The sequence below is a fragment of the Benincasa hispida genome, chromosome 6 (assembly GCF_009727055.1).
Source record: "Benincasa hispida cultivar B227 chromosome 6, ASM972705v1, whole genome shotgun sequence".
NCBI lineage: Eukaryota > Viridiplantae > Streptophyta > Magnoliopsida > Cucurbitales > Cucurbitaceae > Benincasa > Benincasa hispida.
In genome coordinates, this window is record NC_052354.1 from 5,969,389 (window position 1) to 5,988,442 (window position 19,054).

The 19,054-nt window shown below is 35.3% G+C and overlaps 1 protein-coding gene across 2 annotated transcripts; it reads right to left on the reverse strand.

Moving 5' to 3' along the window:
• Positions 1-5,183: 5,183 nt before the first annotated feature.
• LOC120079739 (integrator complex subunit 9) lies at positions 5,184-15,998 on the reverse strand. 2 transcript variants are annotated; one of them, XM_039034095.1, is made up of 12 exons: positions 15,428-15,998; positions 14,916-14,981; positions 14,420-14,803; positions 14,102-14,316; positions 7,866-8,186; positions 7,558-7,756; positions 7,301-7,393; positions 7,112-7,203; positions 6,596-6,713; positions 6,411-6,496; positions 5,966-6,017; positions 5,184-5,869 (listed from the first exon to the last, which is right to left on the reverse strand). In XM_039034095.1, exons 2-12 carry the CDS (start codon positions 14,922-14,924, stop codon positions 5,357-5,359), a joined length of 2,082 nt encoding a protein of 693 aa, XP_038890023.1. In that variant the 5' UTR covers positions 14,925-14,981; positions 15,428-15,998; the 3' UTR covers positions 5,184-5,356. The 2 variants fall into 2 exon arrangements, with proteins under 2 accessions (XP_038890023.1, XP_038890024.1); XM_039034096.1 differs by lacking the exon at positions 14,420-14,803 and having other exon boundaries at positions 15,428-15,997.
• Between the last annotated feature and the right edge of the window lie 3,056 nt (positions 15,999-19,054).

Consider the following 19,054-nt stretch of genomic DNA (forward strand, 5'->3'; position numbering starts at 1 on the left):
ACTCCTATGAAGCACATCCACTAAGCTTGACAATGATGAAAAAGGTAAGTGTATGGATATAAAAATTTATAGATGTATGATTGGATCTTTACTTTATTTAACCGCTAGTAGACCCGATATTATGTTTAGTGTATGTCTTTGTACTAGATTTCAATCTTGTCTATGGAATCACATTTACATGCCGTTAAAAGAATTTTAAAATATTTGCTTGGTACTATTGATTTAGGCTTATGGTATCCTAGAATGTTGAATTTAATTTGGTAGGATATTTCGATGCGGATTTTGCGGGTAGTTTACTTGACCGTAAGAGTACTAGTGGGACTTGTCAATTCTTGGTAGTTCCTTAGTTTCTTGGTTTAGTAAAAAGCAAAATTTGGTTGCCTTATCCACTATCAAAGTGGATATATTGCAGTTGTTGTGCTCAAATTCTTTGAATGAAACAAACTCTTTGTGATTTTGGATTAAAGTTTGATAATGTGCCTATATTTTGTGATAATACTAGTGCTATTAATTGACTAAAAATCCTATACATCATTCTAGGACTAGCATATTGATATTAGGCATCCACTTTAATAGAGAGCATGTGCAAAATGATAATATTACTCTTGGAGTTTGTAGGCTCTATAATCATTTAGGGGATATTTTTTACCAAGCCTTTGAATGAAGAAAAGCTTTTGCAAAAATAGGCTTGAGTCGGTAATATTTGTTATGATGCCTCTTGATTTTATAATTTTACTTATTTAAATCTTTTAGAAGGCAATTTTGATAAGGAGAGGATATGGAAAGCATGTGGTTAATATCTTAGGGGGAGTTGTGCTAAATTTATGTTCATGTTTTTAAGCGGACAACTTTTGATGTGTCTAATTTTCTTGTTTTCTTTTTGATGATTCTAAATGGGGAGAAGTTTAAAGAAAATATGCTATAAATTTGTTATGATCTTGATTGTATTAAATTAGCGGGGAAGATTTTTTTTTTTGAGTGAATTTCAAGAATGATCTTTAGGTGATATTTGATTTTATATGTGCTAACATATGTTTACATGTATTTCAAGCTATTTTTCTTGATGGGTTTGTCATCTTAAGAAGGGGTTGTTGGTTTTTGTGTTTATATAAATATATTCTCTTTTGATGTTTTGATGATAACAATAATTCAATTTTTATTACTGAACATAAGTGTTTTTATATGTCCATAAGTAGGAGTTGTCGGGAACACGATTCAACACCTCTTGAATCACTTAAATCAGAGCTAAAACGAAGACAATTGCCGAAACAGAGTCTATAGAGAAATTTAAAAGGAAAATAAATTTAACATTATTTTATGTTTGTGTCTAACGGCTAGTTTTACACATTATATATTTTTATTTTTGGATTTGACTTTAAAAAGAATGAATTTAAAAAGAAAATGAATTAAAAGGAAATGAATTTAACATTATTTTTGTTTGTGTCTAACGGCTAAGTTTTCGGACAGGTGTATGTTTTTTTTGTATTTTTTTTTTTTGGATTAATTTTAAAAAAAGAATAATTCAAAAGAAAAGGAATTTAATAATTATATTTTGTTTGTATCTAACGACTAGTTTTATTTTAAAAATCTTAACACATCCACATTGTTTTCTTTTCCAAATCGAATGGTCCAAATTAATTGTGGTTTAAAAAATTTTTCATCTCTTATAAAAACATCTTCCTCTCCAAATTTTAAAATAAACTCATTTTACATTCATAATCCTCAAAACTCAAAAGTTCCATTGTTGCTCTCTCTAAGTTCCCAAATTTTTTTTCTTTTTCATCTTATTCTTGAGAGAGTGTTATTGTATTGTGAAGATAAACTTGTTGCTTAAACTTGTAAATACTCTATGTGAGAGTTGTATTTGTGTTCTTCAAAATTCCAACATTTGGTAATTTTATTCAAAATCCCAAGAGGCGATTGGGGAGTGGAGTAGGTCGAGTTTGACCGAACCACTATAAAAATTACGGTGTCTTCTTCTCTAACTCTTTCATTTTTATTTTTGCAATTAATTTAAGCAATTTATTATATGTTTTAGTTTGTTCTTATTTATTTGCTAAAATATGATAGAATTAAATTATCACATTTTTTGTCATCTTATTTGTTGCATAAATTGAATTTTTCTTATTATTTATAAAAAGTATAATTGGGTTGATTTAGAAAAAAAAGGTTTAATTAAACCCTATTCACCCCCTCTAGGGTTGTCAGATTCAACATTATTTGCTTTACTACAAACTAATAAACTAAAATCTCTGGTTGTCTTTTTGTAACTTAAGCATGTATGTGGCAATATACAAGTAGATCATATCTTAAGTGATAATCAAAATGGTCTATAGTATATGGATATAGGAGGAAAACCTTATCCTAGTAACGTTATGGATGCACCCTGCTTTGTGGAATAGTTACAAGAGTTGTGACTTGTCACAGATGGTCTAATCTTGATCATTCGTGGAGGGGACATGCAAGTGGGGGCGTCCTATACAAAGAGTTTGTATAAGACCTAACCACGAAGTGTTAACGTCTCGTTATATAACACCGTTCATGACAGAGACTTCACTTCACTAGGATGACATAGGTAACATGACCTCAATCTTGAGTGAGTTGGGAACTCCTGCCATTGAGGGTGACCCTTTGATTTGCATGGGTGTGAGTGGCTAGGCCACCAACTCAAACCTACCACTTTAGGGATTCGTCTTATTTGGGAGCTAGGAACTCAGCTACACAAGATAAAATTCACTCCTTCCCTAAAGTAGGGGTAAGTAGATAGATAGCTCCTTTAAGGGCTGATTCCAGGACTTGAACGATGTGGCACCACACACATTCTCATGGCCCGAGGTGTTCTCACATAGTTGGACTATGTTGTATTGTTCATTAGAGGGATCAATGGTACTTAAGGAGTGAGCTGTAACTACAAGAGCAAAATGGTAAATTGGTCCAACTGTACTTACAAGCATCTTCATATCATACTCATGATTGGTTATATCCGATGGACACAGAAATATATCTGTAGTAAGAAAAGTTTAGCCGTCGGTCTTCAATAGAATGTCTTGCAGTTAACGGATGGTGGATCTCGTGGCTAAATAGTTTAGTCACCGTTGGAGCTTCAAGCCATAGGTCCATAAGGTCCCCTTGGTAGCTTGGATACAAGTTGAGAATCAGTTTTTGGGTTAGTTTGAAATGTTCAAATTGACAAGAGGGAGTTCGATTATATATGATATAATTGAACTGGTTAATTATATAGATATGATTGACTAAATGTATGAGATACTTTTTTTTTTTTTTTTGAAGGAAATTGGATATAAATATGATTTATATCAAGTATAGGAGAAAACACTATAGTTGATATATGATATCAAACTATTTGTTATGAATATAATATGATTATATTTATTATTTTATTAATTGGACAGTTATGAGATAATTGGCCGGCGTTTTCTCCAAATTAGTGCGTTAGTGGGAAGTTCAATTCAGTTTTAGTAACTGAAGAATAAAAAGAAAATAGTTTTCATTTCATAAGGCACACGCATAATCGCTCACGGTGTGAAAGTCTTCTATCGCTTAGTGTTTGAGAGCCTAAACGATAGTGCCCGTTCACTAAACGATCGCACACCTACGCTTGCGCTTTCCTAAATGATAGCCCGCACTTTCCTAAACGATCGCTTACCTTTTCATAAATGATCGCTTAGCTCTTGAGCATAACTAAACGATAGTATAGACGATCACTTAGCCTACACGATCGTGTACCCCGCACTAAACGATCAAGCACCCGACTATACGATAGTCTTTCTATTCTCCCACTTGCTTGATCATAGTACACAGCCTTTCCTCCTCCCCTCTACCAATTCCATCAAAACCCATTCTTTGGATTCTCACTCCGAAAATACCGAGGGCTTCGAGTGGTGGTGTCATCCCCGTTGTTGTTGTTCGTACAAAGCTATTCATGTAGGCGATCGGTGTGTTGCTAGACAACTACTTGCTGGAGCGGGAGTTCGTTTGTAGAGAGAACGAGTTTTCAAGTGAAGAAATCTTCAACTAGTAAGTTCTATCAATCTCTTGTTTTTATCCTTTAAGCATGTCAGTAATTTAGTGTAATCAATGCATATCTGTATGTTAGAATGTATGTGTTAGAATGTATGTGTAGAAATTCTGTCACGATGAATTGGAAAGATCCGCTTCTGCTCATAGATACTCTTGTATAAGAGTTCCTTCGGTAACAGTGTTATAAAGAGAAACCAATCATTTCGCAGTCTAGTCTTATATAAACTCTTTATACAGGATACCCTCACTCACATGTCTCCACATGTCGTCTGTAACACTTACAACCCATGTAACAGTTACAAAGTGGGTCGTATCCACAGTGTCACTAGGTTAAGGCACCCAACTTTATCTATGTATTGCAAACCTTTTAGGTTATTACTTGAATATGCTCCACTTGTATGTCTACCACATACTGTTCAAGTTACATTAAACAAGTTTTGATCTTAGTTTATTGGATTAAGTTAATGCAACAAATTCTTAAACAATACAACTCGTGTAAAGTAAATAATTGTCTTTACGATAGTGGTTATCCGAAGTGTGCTAAGACTTGTCTCTATGAGATGAAAGCTCTAACAATCTTCTTCCTCCTCACAGATCCTCCTGGAAAATTGGGACTTTGAATTTTATTTAATTTTTGAAAATTAAATGTTCAAGGATAAAATTTCTACAGGTTTGAAAGTTTGGAGGCTTAACGTTAAGAAAAAATTGTATAAATTTGAAGGTTTATTTCTTTTTTCTCATTAAATGTTTGGGAGGTCAATTTCTTTGCATCCTTCACTTCGTGGATTTTTTTTTCGCACTATCCTTTCGACCTTCCTCTGTCTTCCGCTAATGGATGGATTTTCACTTTAATAGGAGAAAAGACGGAAGTTAAAGAAAGAGGAAAAGTGATCACATTGGGTGAGAATTATGGATGAGAAAATGAGAGGGAAAATAGTTAGACCTAATTGGCGTTTGACAACCATTTAGTTTTTTCATTTTTTATTTTTAAAGATTAAACATAGAAACATATTTCCAGTAATAGTTTAAAATTAAAATTCACTTTCTAAATTTGCCATCAAACACGTTAAAAATTCCATCACAAATACAACATATGCACTTTCATCAATCATAACCATATACAATCCTAAGCTATAAAATTTTTATAATCAGTTATTCGACTTTTAAATTCATATCTAAATAGCACTTTTATCCTTTTATATCACACCAAGAAAAAACGAACAAGAAACTTTGTTGTGCCATTCCGATTCAAACTTCATCTCTTCATGTCATACCCATCCGGTGCAAGGTAAATTTGCTAAAAGTAGGCGAGTCTTTGCTAAACTCCATCCAAGACACTATTTAGAGCATCGAAAATTCGAGCAGATAATGTCTTATCAGCAACACTAATTATAGTCCTCGACTCCTGGATTTCTATCACACCTCTAGTAGGATCATGTATGCGTATTACACGAACGTTGCTCGACTCAGCATCAGATATTTCTGGCTGTAGAGAATCCTCAATGCCCATCTTCGATAACAGAGTCAGAAGCTTTTCCAAATCTGGCCGACCCCAGTGTATTAGTGGCCTCTGCTCCGTGTCTACTTGCGTATTTTCAGGGAACAACTTGAATTTCCCACAATTTAATGAGAGCTCTCCTTTCAATCTTGCGATGTTTATATTTCCTTGATGCAACTTTCGCCAACAGAAACTCGTAGCCAAGTCTGAAGTGATCTCTAATTCTAAACTGTCTTTCAAGTTTGGTACACGTAAGGTTTCGCCTTCAGAGTACGAAAAGACCGTGAATGATTCTGTATTTGTATTGATCAGCCGGCTCAAATTCTCAGGAAGCTACATCAGGTAAAACACGGGATGCAAATGTCGGTCCAGAAAATATATAAACTCAAGAATAATAGAGATGATAATGATTATAAATAAATACACTACCACGGCAACTTTTGGCTGCAAGACCTTCAGCAACGGTCGTACCTTCTCCAACCTTCAAAATAGGATATACAAGCGCAAGATATAAGAAAATTAACCAATAGAACCCAAGAATTTCATAAGTTCAAAACCTTGAAGAGTCTTAGTTTTGGTCTCCTTCATGCCAAGTGTCTTATTAAAAGCTCTCAACTCCACAGGAATACTACAAACAATTGTTTGAGAGCTCCAAGTTTTTTAGTTTATTTGACTAACAAGTGAAATTTAATCTTCTCTTCAGGCAAAAATATTGATTACAGAAGATGGCATCACATTTTTTTTCTTCCTCGGAAGGAGGTCCGGAGGGAGGAAAGGTCGAAGTGGAAAACAACATATTTCACATAAAGCAACTCAATCTGTATGTGCAGAATAATATTGGACAAGAGTGAACGAGTAGAAAAATGAAACATACTTTATACCAGATTGGAATGAACATTGAAGGACCTTCATAGTCATTGGCCTAAACGGTAAGAGAGCAAGCTCAATATCAAGTCCCTTCTGCATATTATATGTGCAATATTAACATCAAAACCACTGAAGATATGTAATCTTGGAAGTAAAAAACAATAGTAAGTGCATATATATGATCATAAGCACCTCTAGAACAAGTAAAGAGCTAGGATCCCCACACCAACGTTGAAGCAAGTGGACCACCGGACCAAGTCGTAAGCTCCAGTGAGGACAAAATACAATACATGGTTCCTGCCAGTTTAATCTACACAAAGTCCAATTTTCAAAGTTTATCTAGGTACAAAACAGAAGTTATCTGTAAAAGTTTGTGCCTCTAAGCTATTAATAATTATTTATAATAAACAGAAAAAGGTTAGTACAAGATTTGAAAATAGTTATTCACTCCACAGAGTAAACAAGTTCACAACCCGATCTCCTTGACTCTAATTCTGATAACTGGTAAAATAAGAGAACACTTCAAAGGCACATACTAGATAGTCCCACATTCCTAAGTACTCATCTCAATTACTCCGGTTCTTAAAAACTAAATGAAAATTGAACTACCCCAATTGTAAAATTGAAACATGTCATTTCCACGAAATTTATAGATTGTTTGTTGTGTTTGCGTATGAAGATGAGAAAAAAGCTTAGGCTAAACCATACAATGATTTGGGTGAATGAACAGCAGGAAATACTTGAAGCTTTTTCTCTTTAAGGAGCTCATCAAATGCAAACATTGGCTCTCCAGAAAATAACTGCAACACCAACCATTACGTAAGAGCAACATTATACCATTCTAATTTGACTAAAAGCTCCAAGTACATTGAAACAACTAAACAAACAAATTCAAACCTTTTGTTGTCTTTGCTTGCATAACCATTCTGGTATAACATTGACAAATGCCAACAACTCCTCGGCTACAGAAGAAATCAAATATATAGGAACCTACACAAATTAATTGCATACTCGGTACGAAGGATTATGGCTTACATTTGAATTTTAAAGAGTACTGTTTGGACAACATTAACTCAGTTGTAGCCCAAATAAGAGTTTAACCATTCATAAGCTGTTCAAATCTAAAAAAGAAAGAAGGAAAAGAATTTACTAACCTTCAGATTTGAATAATCTAGTGAAGCTGATATCTGCTCTAGAAGTTGTAGGGTTAAACCAAATCGATTGATAGGAATAAGGACTGAACCACCAGATTCAACGGATTGGATAGCACAAGAACAGATAAATGAAAGTTTTTCTAATTCATCCATGGTCTCAGCAGGATCACACAATAAATTAGCCAAAGGTTCCTCATTACTAGTAAAAAACACAAAAAGGGAAAATATTTGATGAATTATCCAAAAGAGTGAGAAAAATACTAGACTTTTAGTGCAATATACAATTTCAAAGCATAAGCATAGAATACCTGAGCGCCAATAAGTTGTCTATAAGTGGTACTCTTGTATTGTTCTCTACATCATTCGTAAGTTCCAGAGATGAGCAATCAGAATAAATAATTGTCTCCTCTTGAAGAGCAAGGTAATCAAAATCCATTGCATTAGAGGAAGAAAAGATGGAACTTGAAATATATGCAATGTCTCTCTTTGGGCAATTAATAGTCCAGTTACAAGCGCCAATTTCAAGACCAGAGCTGAATGCCTTTATAACTAGCGCACCATTATAGCATGCTTCTTCCCCATATCTAAGAGTTTCAACCTTCTGCAAGCAATCCTTAATGTCAGCTGCACTGAGAAAAAGGTTCTTCATTACATCCAAGGACATCTATGAACAGTAAATGAGCACAAATGCATTGATTTTGAGTTGTGACTTCCTTACTTTAGTGTCTTTGGTAATTAACTTAAAAGGCTCCTATCAAAGGAATCAATAATCTATATCTATAATATATAAAAAGCCAGGATCCGAAAACAACTCTTTTAGACAAATTTATCCTTCTACATTTTAATTAATTACATTTATACCTTTTTTCTAATTTGAAATAAATTATCTGTTTTTCTTTTTTTTGAATGGAAACAAGACTATTCGTTGATATAATGAAAGAACCTAATGCTCAAAGTACATTAGAGGAAACAAAATAATAATTTCAAACTTGCCAATATAAGTGTAGAACCAAATTATTAAAACTCAGAAAAAAATTAAAAAACGATCCAATTGAACACAGTTCTCAAGATGAACACATATTTCGGATGACTTTAACTCGAAAAAGCCCAAAACAAATAGAAGAAAAGCTTCCACCGCAACATCTCATAAAGATTGAACTTGAAATAACAAAGAGCCATCTAAATATGATGGATGAAATTCCAAACCCAATGAAGAAATCAGCTGCTTCCAACAGACCGATTGAAAGCACCTTCCAAAGAAAATAAGACAACATTGATCATCAACTAACCAAGAGAACACGCTGAGAATTTCAAAATTCCAACCCCACTTAGCCATCGAAGCTAAGAACTAATATTTTAAACTTGGAAGCCAAGAACCCCATACTGATATAAAGATAGCTAAGTAATAATCCCTTCCATAAACAGATTAAAAGCTTCCAAATAGCCTTCTGATTTACCAACTGCTTCCAAGGAGATCCAACAAAAACCATTTGAGTTCCAAATGAAATAATGCATTGTAGATCTTTTTTTTGAAATAGAAACAGAACTTTCTTTTTTTTTTTTTTTTTCTGGCAAAGGTATTGTATTAAATAATGGGTGGGGGAATCGAACCTCTAACCTCAAGGTTGATAAAATAAGCACGGTGCCAGTTGAGTTGCACTCATGTTGACGGAAATAGAACTTTTCATTGATATAATGAAAAGAGTAAAGCTCAAAATACAAAGTGACATGAACCAAATATAAACCACTAAGGATTAGGAGATGCATCCAGATATCTCAATTAGGTTGACACATCCATAGCACCCTCATCATATCCAATACAAGACGAGATTTTAAAGTTCACAATAGATCTAAAATACTTGATTATATAGGGGAAAAAACAAAAACATTCCAATTGAGGCAAATATCCTGAATAGAATAATCTTCAAAGAGATTGGACTGCGAACTCCAAGAAAAAGCTAAAACACGAATTGAACCCTATCTGTCTAACCAATCCTTATAATAATCATGGAAAATTCTTTGATTACGTTCAAATAAAATCTCAAAAATCAAAGCTTTTAACTACATTTGACCATAAAATCTGAGCTCTAGAAGACAGAGAAGGGCCAACCAAAACATTCGAAATATTATCCTTTACATTGTTCCCAGAAACCCACAGCAAACTGAAGTTAGAAAATAAGTTCCACTAGTAATTTCTTGAGAAAGAGCAATCAAATAACAAATGCTGCAAATCTTCTCAATTGGCTAAACATAGTGGACAAATCGAGGGTGAAAGATGTTTACTCTGCAACTTATGTTGCAAAGTAAAAGAACAATTAAGGGAGCCATAAAAAGCAGAATCCAAGCCAAAATATTGATTCTTTTGGGACTTTTTGATTTCCAAAGGACTTTGAACATCACCTTTTAAAGAGGAGTAGAAGCAATCAAATATTTTGACAAATACTTCACCAAGTACCTTCCTGAAGCATCCAAAGACCATAATCTCGAATCTGGTAAAAAAAGAAATTCTAGTGCCCTCAATTCTACACAGCAGCTGCTCAAATTCAACAATCTCCTCTTCTTTTAGCCGCCTATGGAATAAAAGGTTCCAAGAACCAATAACCAAATCCCAATGATCATTGACACTGCCTTTTGGAGAAAAAGCAATGCAAAAAACCATAGGAAAGCAAACCTTGAAAGAAATATCAGAACACCAAATCTGTCAAAAAAAAAAAAAGATATTCCTTCCATTACCAAGCTTAAACTATGCAATGGGGCCAAATTGACTCCAAGTCCTTGAGATGCTGATCCATGGACTTCTCAAACTTAAACCAAGCTTACTCGAAGTGTGCCAAAGATTTGGATCAACTCCATGAATGCTTTTAACAATTTTGCACCATAAAAAGTCCTGCTCCTTAAGAAATCTCCAATTCCATTTAAGCAATAAAACTGTATTTCTGTTTTTCAGATTTCCAATCCCTAAACCACCATCTTTTAGAGCTTTAGAAGCTAACTCCCATTTAACCAAATGATTCAGCTTGCTACCTTTCTGACCTTCCCAAAAGAAGTTAAATAAAAGTCTCTCCAACTCTGATCTCACCGAGCAAGGCATTTGAAATAAGGACATATAATAAATTGGTAGGTTGGCTAGAACCGAATGTCTAGATACCTTTTCCATTTATCAAGTTTCAAATGAACTTTATATATAATAAGCTGCCAAAAAAAGTGTTGTTTCGGATAACCACCAAGAGGTAAGCCAAGATAGATGAAAGGCAATTTACCTGCTTTGCAATTCAGCCTTGAAGAAGTAGAGATCAAAGTAGCTTCACCAATATTGACTCCACATAATGCTGATTTCTCCCAATTAACTTGCTGCCCCCGAACACCATTCAAAAAAGCCAATTGTTTGAATGAGAATGTCTAACATGGCTTCATCATACTTACAAAAAAGAAGGGTATCGTCTGTGAATTGCTAAATTAATAGATGTACTTAATCTTTACCTGCCAAAAATCCCTCAAACAGTTCCCTGTCATGTGCTCTATTAACCAAGGCACTAAGCACTTCACTAATGATAAGAAATAAAAAGGGTGATAAGGGATCACCTTGCCTAATTCCCTTGAGGCTTGAATACGTCCTCTAGGTCTTCCATTGATGTACACAGAAAATTTTGGGTTTTGAAAACACCCATCGATCCAATCCAACCTGGATGAAAACCCAAAATATTGGGAATTCATTCCAAAAAATTCCAATCAACCCGTTCAAAGGCCTTCTCAAGGTCTAACTTCAATATCCATCCCTTCTTCTATTTTGCTCTATAATCTTCAACTGCTTCATTAACTATTAGGACGAGGTCTAAAATTTGTCTTCCTCCTATGATTGCATTTAGGTCAATACTAGTTCCAGAAGTTGATTTTGTAACAAATATGTCTATGCTATCTTTTGGATGTTTCAATGAGGCTCCTAGCAATCCAAGAGACCATCTTCATTGACAAGACACCTCACGTGTAGTTGAAAACCACATGCTGCTACTAAAGATGAAAATGTAGAGGGTATTTTAGAGGGAGACATTTGTAAGTCACTTACAAGGGGTTGTTGATTTTGTAAGAAAAGTACACTATAGGCTTCCCCCAATTGACCCGATGTGAATTCCTATTCAGCTAATGCTTCTTCTTAGTCAGAATCTTTGCTACTCAGATTGACATTTGATTCATCATCTGAATCCTGATTGATATACTTCTTGTAACCTAATAATGTTTTTAATATGTATGGTTTCTCCCTAAAAAATGTTCTCTCCTCTCTCCTCTCCACCCCCTACCATTCCATAATTAACTCCGGCCACCATGCCGCCTCCTATGCCCACTGCCTCCTTTGCCATAACCCGATCAATTCATACCGACCGGAAAATTTTCTCTTTGTCCCCGATTGTGCCAATTAGAGGGATGCATTTCAAATTAACCAAACAAACACGTTCAAACACACATTCCATCTTTGTTTCATGGACGACTCTTGAATGGCTTGCTTCATCTTTCAATCCTATCTTCAACGAACCATGTAACCATAAGTTCTTTAGGAAATTGATCGATGGAGGTGACACCCTTTGGCTTGAAAAACATAGCAATAAGAATGGACACTTTGCTGAGCTCACTCTCTAGGAATACTCTGGCCGCCACACCAATATCCTCATCCCATCTATGGAAAATAAATTGAGATGGTTCTCCTTTTTCTCATTGGTTTCAGAATACCCAGGGCAGCCCCAACCAAACAACTCTTCTGCAGTCACCTCAAAACCACAATCATACAAAGCTGCTATTCAAGCATCATCCATCCAACCATGGCCACTCCACAAGGCCACAGCTCCTCCACAATTTCAGCCCAGCTTCATTCTCAATTTGATTGGGATGCAATGGTAATTGTCCAACACTATACACTTGGTGACTCATTGCCATCTATTCGCGACACAATTCAATCATCCCTCTCAGTCCACTGTGAACTTCTGGCAGTCGGTGGTAGAGAGAATTCATCACAAGCTTCATAATTGGAAATATGTTTATATTTCAAAAGGTGACAGACACCCTCTCATTCAAGCTACCCTTTCTAATATCCCTATGTATTACTTATCTATATTTGAGGCTCCTTCTCTGTCATCAATTACCTTGACAAGATGGTTCGTGACTTCTTTTGGAAGGGTTCTCGTGGTGATGTTGGCATGCATAATGTGAATTGGGATATATCTCAGCCCTCAATTATCGAGGGGTCTTGGTATTGGCAACTTTAAGCATCGAAATTCTGCCCTTCTTACAAAATGAACTTGGCGGATTCTATCTGAGTGTGATGCTTTATGGAGATCTTTTACTATCATGCATAGTAAGCTGTCTGTCTTCAAGGCAAGAGACATCATACATTTGATTGTTTGGGATCTTTAAACTTTCTTTCACCATTAAAGCAAAGGAATGGCAACCTTTTTTATTTAGACTTGCTAGAATATGGATATTTCTTCTTCCACCTGAAGAAGGCCAAATTGCTACTTCCAAGAACCACCCTGCTTTTGATCGAAATTTGGCTAGACGTGTGATACCTTGCTCCCTCTTATATTTTTTGGAGAAGAAAACATGAATTTGGTCCTCAAGAGGTCAAATAAATTCTTTTCTAGCCACTGCATTGCCTGTGAAAGATTGTGGCTGTCTGATTCCTATTCAAATCTTCCAAAATGAAGTTGTACTCCTCTTGACAGATGCAAAAACAATGAGCATCAATATTGCAGCTTTTTATTTCCATGACTGTGGGTTGAGTATGGTGGAGGTGCGGTGGAGAGATGAAGAAGGGGTAATCGGAAAGGGCAGAGAAGTAGGGGATATGTGGTTAAATGGGCAGGGACGAAGAAAGGCTGGTAGGAGGGTTAAGAATGGAGGTTAGTTGGAAGAAGAGGAAAAGGAGACCGGAGGGAAAGAATTTGGTTAGAGGAAAGGAATAAAGAAGGAGAGAGGAGAGAGCATTTTCATCCTTCTCTTTGTTATCAACAAGGAGGGAAACCAAATAAATGAACCATTTAAAATTAAATACATTAAATTTATAACTTATTCCTTTCTCAATAACAAGGTCCCAAAAGGCTTTAGCTTCAAGGATTCCCATCAAAGGAAGGCCAATATAATGTCATGGTAATTATATGCAACAGAACAAAGAAAAATGCAGTATACAATCAAAGTGCAAATCACCACAATTGTACGCTTCCAACCAACAATAGCAAGATGACAGAGTGATTCTTACGACAAAGATAGAGAAATGTTTCACAAACACCATTAAAGAAAAAGGTATACCAAAACAACTTATAAATCAAAGAAAAATCTTTAATTTCCATTGGTCATGGACAAGAACCACAATGGTACAATACGAAAATGATTCTCAGTTATCAAAAAATAATAAAATAAAACCGTGCCAATCAGAATAAACTGGAACCCAACCACCAATATCACCATCTAATTACTTTTGTTTCTATTTTTGACTTTCCGGCTTGGCTCTAAAAGGTCCATGTAAAGTATTCGAAGAAATACTAAATAACTCGGTTACCTGTACATGGGCATCCAAACCCCAAGGTCTGCTCCGTCCTGCCCAAAAGCCACTTCTCTTAGCGCACGATGAAGCAGCTTTGGCTCTTCCTGCCTCATCCACTGCGAGATACCATCATCTTCAGATCCATAAAACTGTTTGAATTCCATATGCATTGCAACAAGGTCATCCATCATAATCTTTCCAAGTCTTGCAGTTGCTTCTGTCGCATATATCTATGACAAGCCAATGAAAAGTATGTGAAAACAAGTATTCACAGCACTGTGAAACTTATCATGACCACACAAGATCAAATGCAACGAAAATAGTATCATCTACCTTTGCACAGAACCCCTTCTCTCGAGTCAAAAAGGGTAGTCCTAACATGCCCATTGGACTAGAAATCAAAATAATATTAGTGAAAGATGGGTTCCAGAGGCACAAGTTCTTAATGATTTTGTAGCAAGGCTCTGCTTTTATCAAAGAACCCACATCAAGTGGCTTTTCAGTTTTCTCCTCAGACACATTTTCCAAATTGAGAGAACCATGGCCTGGATAACTTGATATTTCTTTATTTGAAAGAACATCAAAATCAAAAGGAACGGGGGAGAAAATAGGGAGAGCTGAAAAGTCCATAGGGCAGTCAATTTGGATTCGAAACCCAAAAACATTGAGCATATGACATGGTGGGAAATAGAAACATCCACCTTTGCTTAAACAAGTCTGAAAGGGAAAAAGAAAAGGAATAATTATGATTATAAAAAAAATTACTTTCCATGAATTCACATGCATGCAAGCATTGAACTAATATAGCAGATATTAAGAAGCAACTTACAAATTCCATGAGAATCAAGAGAAGTCAAACTTGTCGTCGATGCACTCACAATTAGGGTAAAACGGCCTACATGAGCAAATAAGTACAGAAATTTTAAAACCACCTATAAAAACCATCATATTATGCTTATCCGGCCTCTAAGAAAGAACTAATTTAAAAAATGGCACAAACATGAGTGTTGTACATCTATCTATATTTTCCAATTTGGTAAGCAAAATTCCATTGAATCAAATGAAATGTACAATGAAAGTTTAAAAAATGGCACAAACATTCCAAGAAAGAACTAATTTAAAAAATGGCACAAACATGAGTGTTGTACATTGTTGGAATTTCTATATTTGTGTATAAAATATTATTTGTCAAATATTTGTTTTTTTATTATCTTTATTCTTTTCATATTTGTAAGAGGTATTTCTCAATCTACAAGAGACCTAAATTACACACATATTGAATGAGAAATATAATATTATTCTCTACAAATATAAGATGGTATAAGAGTAGAAAATTCTAACCCTAGGAAAAAAACCCTAGCCTCGATCCCTGCCGAAACCCTAGCTGTCAACTTCAACGGTGCATCCTACTTCCAGTTGAAATAGTTGTGTTTGCAAATTCGAGCCTTAGCCACTCGTCAACAATAACCCAGCGTTGCGTGCAGGTTTGCAGCTGTTTGATTCTCACTCGTCAGAAGTGGTATTTGTGCTTGTCGGCGGTTGCCTTACTCAACGTCGTCGATCATCACCCATCACCCATCACCCATCACCCATCACCCAGCCCATTTGTTGTAAGGGTCACCATTCCAGCTAAGTTCTTACTGTTCGAGTTCACTAGACCAGACCCGAGTTTCAGACCCAACTACCACCCATCACCCAACGCATCTACATCACTCGCAAGTTGCCGCTCTGTCTGCATCTATCACCACCATCGGCGCTATCTGCATCACCGCCGTCCCTGGCGTTCATCGTTGCCACTGGTCGTGGGTTTGAAGTCTCGCCTCTCTACTGATTGCATGATGCCGTGGGTAGTTTTAGATTATAGTTTAAGTTGGTTCGGTTTTTTTTCAAATTGGATTGGTTGGTTCAAGTTTGATTTGATCCAAAGAGTGGTGCTATTTGGTTTGTACTTATTTATGGGGTTTAATATTTTCTTTTGGTGGACTTCTACTATTTTCAATTTTTCAATTATCACGAAAGTAAATTTATCGGATCCTAAAAATTGCTACATACCAATTTGTCGTCTAATAATTTTTGTATTTCTTTCTCACTTAGATAATTATCCTAAGACATTCTCGTGTAGTAATTCATCTATGTGGATTATCGATTCTGGAGCTTCGATCACATGACTAGTTCTTCTTCTTTCATTGATTCATACTTCCCATCATATAGCAATGAGAAAATTAGAATTGTTCATGGTAGTTTTTCTTCTATCGTCGAGAAAGAAACTATTAAATTGAATGAAAATATTTCTCTACCGTCTGTATTACACGTTCTAAAATTAGCCTGTAATCTTTTATTTGTTTCTAAACTCTCTAGAGATTCTAATTGTCATTTTATATTCTTTAAATCTTACTGTATTTTTTAGGGCCAGGAATCGAAGAGAATAATTGGGAGTGCTAGGATGTTTAATGGTCTCTACTACTTTAATGAAGGTTCTTCTATGTTCCAACAATAAAATAACTTCAGGTTTCAGTAGTATTAACTCTATCAAAGAACAAATTATACTTTGGCATTTAACCATAAACCATAAACCATAAATCCTAAATACTATTAAACTCCAACGTTCTTTACAGCACTCGGTGTCCGACCCTTAGTCATACCTAAGGCCTCGAACTGCTTGTCGACTCTTAATCGTACTTAAGGCCTTGACTTTCTCTACAACACTATGTCCAACCTCTAGTCATACCTAAGGCCTTGAACTATGCATCAACCCTTAACTGTACTCAACGTTCCCATGCTTTTCTAAATCCAATCATAACATCATTTCTCACCCAACCTTTCTTTACGAACACAATTCTCAAACATCTTTATCACACCGTTGCATCAAAATGCGTGAATCTTATAATATACATCTAAATTGTACCTTATGCCAAAATTACATAAAACAATATTATAATTTCAGCACCGCACATATACTTCAACATTTCAACAAACATAGTATGTTCACAGAAGTACATTATAACACCAAAACATGTTATACATTTTACAATTCCATACAAAGAGCATTTAGACATGCTTAATCATATCAGAAAGCATCACAAATATCAAGGTAACATAGGTCACAAATATTTAAAGTAGAAATAGATCACACGTCATACTAGCACACAAACAAAAAGATCCAACAGATAAAACTCTACTTACCTAAGCATTTTAAAAGTGTTTTTAAAATAATCGAAAGGCTCCTACAATAATAAAACAAATTTCCAAGGTTAGGACTTTATTTGAAGTCTTATCTCAAATTCAAATAGTGCTCCAAATGCATAATCTTACCTACAACAACTTTAAACCTCATATCAAACACTTCAAAACAAGTCTAAACTACAAATAAAGAATGCCTAAGAGTTAAAAGATTAATTTACAATATCTAAATTCAATTCGAAAGGGTCTAAACGGAGTTCTAAAGCCTAAAACTCACCCAAATAGGCTTTGAATCCTTGTTGAAAGGTGTCCAAATGAGTCCAAAGAGTTTTTCAAATGGGTTCAAACAGATTTAAATCGACAGAGTGCCACCTAATAGCTCCAACGCTTGCTGGTTCCCAACGGAAAGTGCTTAAATCCTAATTTTTAGAAGTCTTTAGGTATTGGTCAATGCAAAACTAAGTCAAAGGAGATGGGTCATTACCGAAACGCGCCGAAACGAAAAACGTTGCTAGAAAAGTATCTAGATAAGTACGATATCAATCAGAATCATTGAAACTTGCCCAAATGAAATTGAATCCTAGCTGAAACGTGTCAAAAAATGCTCATTCCTATATAATTGGAGTCATTAAAGTGATGGGTATTTCAAATTCGATGCCAAAATTCAATGGGTAAGTGTCGAACCTTGTTGAAAAGGGAAAACGTTGCTATAACAAATGAAAGACGCGCGCGGCCGGTATATTCGACAGCTGTCGGAGAGGACTGCCGCTCACGAAATGTGTAGGCATCGGAAAGAGCCTTTAAGACAATTAGAATGCGCTACTAAACAGCCGGAAGAGGGTGTTGGAACCACCAAAAGCGTCTATCTAAGATCGGAGACGTCGATCGATGAAGATACGGTGAAGATCGATAGTGGATAGCCACCTTCGCGAGGATCGTTGGTCGGGCTATGGTGTCACCATGGCTCGTTGGTGGGTGTTGTACGTTGGTCGACAGAAACGATGCAGGGGCTGTCGATTAGATGATTATCATGGTGGGGAAGGAGTAAGAAAGAGAAAAGGAAAATATCAAGAAATAACCCAAATCTCAAAAACTTTTCTATGGATGATCTCTTCCTAAAAACTTATATATGAATGACTTTTTAGCCATGTGAAATAGCAATTTTATCCCCAATTTAAAAAACTTCTCAAATCGCACCACATTTCTTATTCCTTCAACGATTTCTTCGACCCCTTCATTTAATGTGTATTCTTTAACACAACAACATTCCACTAAAACATTTATTCCTAACTAATATTCTACCAATAGCATTGAATAACAGTAATATGAACAGAATGGAAAGTCACTCTCAGTATTCACGTTTTGTCGAACTCCCCATAAAATTCTCCCATTGTTCTCCCGTAGTGTTTTCTCAGAGTTTCAGTCCAACATATTCGTTGATCGCTTTCATCGTTAGATTCAGAAACAGAGAGAATGTAAGTGATATTCTATAATTTCTTGTCTCATATCGCTTTCATAATAAGTGTTGTTTAGCATTAAATGAATGATCGTATGGTAATATATATACAATCGTTCATTACAATGTAGACGATCATTCATAAATTATAATACGATTGTATAGTATGTTATAAATGATCGTGTAGTAAGTTATACACGATCGTATGGAAATTTATAAACGATCGTGTAGTAATTTATCAACGATCGTATAGTAATTTATAAATGATCGTGTAAACATTTATAAACGATCGCATAGTGATGTGTAAATGATCATTCACTTATCAATTACTG

Coding starts and splice junctions, on each gene's coding strand:
- LOC120079739 (XM_039034095.1), bottom strand. Junction 7,204..7,300: donor GCAAGCAAAGACAACAAAAG/GTTTGAATTTGT, acceptor TTGGTGTTGCAG/TTATTTTCTGGAGAGCCAAT. Junction 5,870..5,965: donor TGCAGCCAAAAGTTGCCGTG/GTAGTGTATTTA, acceptor TACCTGATGTAG/CTTCCTGAGAATTTGAGCCG.